General features: G+C 46.4%; 1 protein-coding gene across 1 annotated transcript; it reads right to left on the reverse strand.

The window, feature by feature from the left end:
- Nucleotides 1–329: 329 nt before the first annotated feature.
- Nucleotides 330–1517, reverse strand: LOC308522090 (eukaryotic translation initiation factor 3 subunit H-like). The gene has a single exon (XM_081095283.1). The coding sequence runs from the start codon at nt 1474–1476 to the stop codon at nt 436–438; it is 1041 nt and encodes a 346-aa protein (XP_080951409.1). The 5' UTR covers nt 1477–1517; the 3' UTR covers nt 330–435.
- Nucleotides 1518–7664: the final 6147 nt, after the last annotated feature.

A 7664-nucleotide genomic window follows, 5' to 3' on the forward strand; every position in this document is an offset into this window, starting at 1 on the left:
AGTAATATTTTAAACTAGAGGCCCAGTGCATGGATTCGTTCACCAGTGGGGTCCCTTGGCCTGGCCTGCAGGGATTGGGCAGAAACTGGCTGATATCCCCCGAGGGGACCTGGATTGCTAGCGGGCAGTTTTCGGATGATGCCCCCTGGAATCAGGCTCTCTCCTCTCTGGTTCCAGGTGCATCACCCAAGAATTGTAGCTGCCGAGTCACCACAGCTCCGCAGCTCCTGCATTGAGCGTCTGCTCCCTAGTGGTCACTGTGCATCATAGCTACCGGTTGGACGGTTGGATGGTCACTTAGGCTTTTTTTTTTTTTAATTAATATTTTATTATTGACTAGAAGACTTTTCAAGATACAAATATATTTCTTCCAAGAGCTGCGCCATTGTGATCTCAAGAGTCCACATCAACTCCTTTTCTGGAAACTTCCTTTTCTTAGCTGTTGTATTCTTGGAGAGCCTGGGCCATGAAGAGTTTGCCTAAGTTCTGGGCAGTGAATTCCTTGATGTTCTGGCAGTAAGTGTTAATCTGGCCTGCAATGAGCAAAGAATCCATCCTGGCTGGAGGCTGTGGTGGTTTGAAGAGTTTGGACAGATCCTCCTCAGGAAGTGGGGGTTCTCCTCGACTCTGGCGCTGCATGTTCTCCTGCTGGCGACGCTGCTGATACTGGTGTTTCTGTTGCTGCTGTTTACTCGTGTTCCTCATGTATGTATTATATTTAACTATATCTTGGCTCATTTCATCCACTCTGTCCATCAGCAACTGTAGAGTCTTTCCCAAATGATTGCTGCTAGCAAGACTGAGCAATTCATGTTTATCTGCTACAGCTGACTTCTTCTCAAGCTCCCACATTAGGACATTGATTAGATGTGAATTTTTAATTACAATCGGCACTTCTTCAAACATGTGCTCAAAAGTGATACTTCCCTTTTTCAATGCTTCAGGAGAAAAATCCTTCTCTTTGCAAACTTCCATCAGTTTAGGAGTCAGTCTGTATGCCTTCAGTGAGAGAGACCCTTGGGCAGTTTTTATGGGATCGTAAATGAGAACAACAGACTCTTCAATGGCATGCTGGTAGCTGCACTGAGAATCCAAGAGCGCCCTGGTGACGAATGAGCCATAGTATGTGGACTGGTACCAGCCCACGTGGAGATGGTCAATGTTGACATGGCGAAGACTCCGCATCATCTCCATCTGATATTGGACTTCATCAAAGTCAGCATCATCTTCTGTGTGCTGGGGGAAAGGGAAGCAGTTGGTGATTTCAAGCCGATCTTCTACAACCAGGCCCAAAAGCACTCCTTGAACCACCTCAGTGCCTTGTCCTTCTTCTTGATAATGTTTGATTATCTTTAATACCACCTGCTTCACGGCCGAATCTCCGGCCCCGCCTTTGCCCTTGCCTTTCCCGGCCGCACCGCTGGCGGAGCTGGAAGAAGTGGTGGCTGGGCCGATGCCTTCCTTGCTGGACGCCATCTTTCCAGCGGGACAGGAAGAAAGCGGTCACTTAGGCTTTTATCCTATATAATAAAAGCCTAATATGCAAATTGACCAAACAGTGGAATGACTGGTGGAACGACTGGTCACTATGACACGCATTGACCACCAAGGGGCAGACGCTCAGCGCAGGAGCTGCCCCCAGTCCACAGGCCCCAGGCCGGCCACGGAGGGTGCCAGCGGGGCCCTCGATCGTCCCGCTGGTCACCCTGCAGAGGGAGATGACCAGTGGCGGTGGCAGGGGTGGGGCCGGGAAGCAGGCAGCGCCAGGCGGGCCAAGGTTGGTGCCAGCGGGGGCCCCCCAATCGCCCACCGGTCGTACCACAGATCAGCCCTGATCACCAGCCAGGCCTAGGGACCCTACCCGTGCAGGAATTTTGTGCACCAGGCCTCTAGTAATAATAATCCTATCCTATATAATAAAAGGCTAATATGCAAATCAAGCGAACAGCAGAATGACTGGTTGCTATGACATGCACTGACCACCAGGGGGCAGACTCTCAACACAAGAGCTGCCCCCTGGTGGTCAGTGCACTCCCACAGGGGGAGTGCTACTCAGCCAGAAGCCGGGCTCACAGCCGGCAAGTGTGGTGAGTGCAGCGGCAGTGGCGGGAGCCTCTCCTGCATCCACGGCAGTGCTAAGGATGAACTGCCGGCCAGCTGGACATCCCCCAAGGGCTCCCAGATTGAGAGGGTACAAGCCGGGCTGAGGGATGCCTCCCTCTGCCCCCGCTCCCCCCCACCCCCCAATGAGTGGACGAATCTCGTGCACCAGGCCTCTAGTATATAGATTACAAATAATTGGCAAGACTTGGATAACCAAGGATTTAAATGTTCCCAAGTGTGATTAACATATATTTGGTCTTTGGCCCTGATTTAAAGCTTCTAAAACCCTTACTTTTCCTAAAAGGAGTGATAGGACCATCTTTTTTTATTCATAACAAGCACCTTGCAACTCTACCTCAGTTGTATATGTCATTGAGGTGACCCTTGGAGGGCTCCTAGATAGCTTCAGGATGAGGGATGACTGCCAGAGGAATCAATCCTGTGATTAGAAAGAACTTTCAACCCTACCCCTATGACCTTCAGGGAGGGAAGAGGGGCTGAAGATTGAGCCAATGATTTAATCAATCATGTGTATGTAATACGCCTTCTTAGAACCCCTGACCAGTGAGGTTCAGAGAGCTTCCTGGTCGGTGAACAGGTAGAGGTCGTGGGAGAGTGGTGCTCCAGGCGAGGGCACAGAAGCCCTGCCTCCACCCCACCCCACCTTATACTTTGCCCAATGCCTTTTGGCGTATCCTGGGTTGTATTCGTCATAATAAACTGGTAATAGCCAGTAAACTGTTTCTGAGTTCTGTGAGCCTAACAAATTATGCAACCTAATTTACAGCCTGTCAGTCAAGAGCAGTGATGGCGAACCTATGACACGCGTGTCAGAGGTGATATGTGAACTCATTTTTTTGGTTGATTTTTCTTTGTTAAATGGCATTTAAATATATAAAATAAATATCAAAAATATGTTTTACTATGGTTGCAAATATCAAAAAATTTCTATATGTGACACGGCACCAGAGTTAAGTTAGGGTTTTTCAAAATGCTGACACACCAAGCTCAAAAGGTTCGCCATCACTGGTTAAGAGTATGGGTGGCCTGGGACCTGCCATTTCCACCTGAGGAGGGGGCAGTCTCATGGGAGTGAACCTTTCACCCGTCGGGGTCTCCACTAACTCTGGCACTAACTCTTAGTGTCAGAACTGGATTGTAGGGCACCCAAATGGTGTCTGGAGAATTGGAAAACTGGTTGGTTTGAGAAAAAACCACAAAACCACACATTGGTTGTCAGAAATGTAGTGAGGGAAAAACAGCTCACTGGGCATTTAAGACGGCAATACGCTTGCACATGTGTCAGGCTGCCAAATCCGTCTGAAAAACATACATGTGGACTCTAGCCTTTCGGGTAGATCCGACGAGACTCAGCTGATTCACAGACACATAGAAAGAGATGAGACAAGTAGCATGTGCTTGAAAGGAACACTGGAGTTGGATAGGGAGTGGGACTGGGGACAATCTGAATGTGAGGCAGAGTGCAGGCTTACACGGTGAGTGGGTGGGGGGAGACATCTGTGGGTGTCAGAGACTGACAGAGATAGATGGCTGCAGTTCGGTCGCTCATAAAACAACTATAATAGTAAAAGAAATTTAAAGGCACAGGGCTTCATGGAGCCTAGAAAATAGTTTTAAACAAACAATGTCTACAGACAGGCTTATTTAAAGTGCCAATTGCTTCCCACAAAGAGTTTAAATTACTCCTCCTTACACAATGCCAGGCAATTTTCATTTACCACTTACTTGAAATTTGGTAATTATCACAAATGAAACCCTATCCTACATTCCTGGTAGTCAAAAGTTTTTAAAAATGGAAAAATTGAGATAAATAGGCTGCATTTTTTTTTACCTGGAAAATGATCTTCAGCTGTTTGCAGGTCAAGACATACAGCAAATAACTAGCTAAGGAAAGGGAAGCTAAATAGGTAAATTGAATAAGAAGAATTTTATCTGAAGCCATAACACAGGGGTCCTCAAACTTTTTAAACAGGGGGCCAGTTCACTGTCCCTCAGACCATTGGAGGGCCGGACTATAGTTTAAAAAACAACTATGAACAAATTCCTATGCACACAGCGGCGGCAGAAACACCTGGTGGGCCGGATAAATGTTTTCGGCGGGCCGCATGTGGCCCACGGGCCGTAGTTTGAGGACCCCTGCAAAGCAAGATGATTTCTGATATACTCACCTATATTCAGTAATTGGACAGTACAGAGACAGAAAAAGATAGGGAACTGGTGGTGTCATTGCTTGTCTGGTTTTGCCTGGGAGAGTCATGATGCTGGTGAAGTGGGATCTATGCATAGAAACTCCTTTTAACAAAACATTAACCAAAGAACTTGTATGCATATGTGCATAACCCATGGACACAGACAACAGTGAGGTGAAGGCCTGAGGAGGGTTTGGGGTGGAGGGTCGATGGGGAAAAGGGAGACATCTGTAATACTTTCAACAATAGAGATAAATTTTTTAAAAATCACAGGTTATTAGTGTTCTTGGCAATCCCATTGTTGCAGCCCTGGACTCTGTCAAGTGTGCATTTATGGGCAAGTCTAGAGCCCACAAAGGTACTGGGGATATCACTTAAAATGAAAGCAAGTAATCCCTGAGTGAAAGAGATGATGGATCCATATGCACAGGGTATAGAGTCAAAATGTAACGCACATAGCTGAGCCTCCATGCTGGGCCTTCCTACTGTGCTTGCTTCTAGAATTACAGTCCTGCACCAGCCCTCAAGGAGCTTAGCCCTGAGGTAAACAGTTCAGGAAGCTGAGGACACTGTTCGTGCCAGGTGCTATCACATGGGTCCCAGGAGGAAACTGTTATTAACTCTCCATTTACCAACCGTGATTTTTTCCAAAAGAGAGATAACTTTTTCTAATTGTAAAAATAACACATGCTCCATATTTTAAAAATTCAGATATAGTGGAAAAGTCTCTGTTGATGTGAGGAGAACTCATTTAAAGCCATACTCCCACTCTTTGCCATCCATCACATTTCATTAGTAACTGGCCTAGCAGGGCAAGAGGCCCAACTCACTTTTTTTTTAAAAAAATATATTTTATTGATTTTTTTGCAGAGAGGAGAGAGAGGGATAGAGAGTTAGAAACATCGATGTGAGAGAAACACTGAACAGCTACCTCCTGCACACCTGCTACTGGGATGTGCCCGCAACCCAGGTACATGCCCTTGACCGGAATCGAACCTGGGACCTTTCGGTCCGCAGGCTGATGCTCTACCCACTGAACCAAACCGGTTAGGGCCCAACTCACTCTTTGTCGTCATACCATTATTGGTTCTCACATATTGCAAGCATAATATAAATTTATTTCATCAGCTACTTGGGCCTGGGAAAATTTTTAGAAACTACATTTGCTCCCCCCCCCCTTTTTTTTTTGCATAGGAAGATCACTTTTTTAAAATATACATTTTTAAAAATTTTATTTCAGAGAGGAAGGGAGAGGGATAGAGAGATAGAAACATCAATGATGAGAAAGGAAAATCATCGATCGGCTGCCTCCTGCATGCTCCACCCTGGTGATAAGGCATGTGCCCTGACCAGGAATCGAATAGTGATCTCCTGGTTCATGGGTCGACACTCAACCACTGAGCCACCCTGGCTGGGCAGTAAGATCACTCTTGTACTCATAAGAAGGGAGCTCTTACCTCTCTCTATTCTAAAGCCCTGATTCTTTACCTCACCTTTCCCCTTCATAGCTAGGAGCTCATTCCATGTAGCCAGTGTGAGGATGACTAATGGTGGCGTTGAGCTTTCATGAGTTTGGAGCTCTTGATGTGGAGGATGAACAAAATACAGAGAATGTGTGAGGAAAAGATAGACTTATGTTGCGGGGACCCCGTTCACCTGAACTCTCAGTGACTTAGCCCAGGAGGGTTCCATTCTTGCTGGTGCTGTGTGTCCGGCACAGTAGGGAGGGCCAGGCTGGTGGAGGCTCGCCATCCTGGCCACTCCAGCCCCTTAGCATTGCTGCAGGGACGGAGAGACAGGGACTCTGAGGTGGGCCTGTCGCCACCTCGGCCCCAAAGCAGCACCTGTGGCTTCTGCTCACAAACAATCCCATGGTCTTCCTAATTTCAAAGCAGCTGAGAAATGTGGAGAACAGATAAAATGATTTGTTATAACGGTCTCTCCTTCAAACCTAAGTGTGCATTCTCTGACCATAGACTGACATCATTCCAAATCAAGTCATGTTATTTACTTATGTCAATTTTCTACTCCTCTGACATGAAGATTTCAGTGTGAGATGTATGTAGAAAAGAATGTACCTTACCCACAGACACAGTTTTCTATACATAATTACTATGTACATAATAGCTTATTATTTTCCACAGCCGGTATTCAAGAAGGAGGAAGATGATTATGGAAGAGAAAAGAATACCCAACCCTCATTTTTTTAAAAAAAAAATGTATTTTTACTGATTTCAGAGAGGAAGGGAGAGGGAGAGAGAGACAGAAACATCAATGATGAGAGAGAATCATTGATTGGTTGCCTCCTGCACGCCCCCTACTGGGGATGAAGCCTGCAACCCGGGCATGTGCTTTTGACTGGAATTGAACCCGGGACCCTTCAGTCCACAGGCTGACGCTCTATCCACTGAGCCAAACCAGCTAGGGCCCAGCCCTCATTTTTTACCACAAATTCTGACTAAAAGCAGCAACATGCCTGGGTTTGTCAGGGCATACTGATTTCTGTAACAAGTAATTATCTCTGGTCTTTGGAATTATGTCTAATATGCTTCTTTTGTTTATCGATTCTATAGTTTTTGTATAATCTCAGTGATTTAAGACAATGGATTTTAATGGCTGTGTAACCACAGTTCAGTGTGGGCATTTGACAAGCGGCTTTCCTCGAAGTGACTCCGGGACCTGAGCTCCTCCTTCCTGACACTCTGGCCCTCCAAGTCTGAGTCCTCTGCAGATTCCTCTGCGCCAGCCAGACACACAGCGGGAGAGAAGGGCAGGGAGGGCTGGGAGCGGGGAGGGGGGGACGCCAGGCTGGAAAACAGCATCTATCATTTCCACCCACATTCTGTTGGCCAGGCCTCTTGATCACAGTTAACCCCAGGGGAGCCTGGGAAATGTAGTCTGGCTGTGTGCACAGAAGGAAAAGAAATAGGTTTGGTGACTGTCTCTACCTCCATGTCCCTCATGTGACGTACATACATACATACATACATAGGAAAAAAACAAAGGAATCTGACTAGAGTTGGATGTGTCTGGGGAAAGAAACTTTTTTTCTGTGGCCAGGTTCTTATTTCCTTCATTTATGCTTATATGTTGCTTCTTTTCACGTTCTTTGTTTCACTTTCTTCTAAAACCAGTTTTTTTAAATCAACAAACGATAAGTGCTGGCAAGGGTGCAGAGAAAAAGGAACCCTCGTGCACTGCTGGTGGGAATGCAGACTGGTGCAGCCACTGTGGAAGACAGTATGGAGTTTCCTCAAAAAAATAAAAATGGAACTCCCATTTGACCCTGTGATCCCACTTCTAGGAATATATCCCAAGAAACTAGAAACACCAATCAGAAAGGATATATGC

Source organism: Myotis nattereri (genome assembly GCF_964212035.1).
Source record: "Myotis nattereri genome assembly, chromosome: 7".
Lineage (NCBI taxonomy): Eukaryota > Metazoa > Chordata > Mammalia > Chiroptera > Vespertilionidae > Myotis > Myotis nattereri.

Excerpts from the sequence above, each read along its gene's own strand:
- LOC308522090 (XM_081095283.1), bottom strand. The coding sequence starts at position 1,476 with ATGGCGTCCAGCAAGGAAGGCATCGGCCCAGCCACCACTTCTTCCAGC.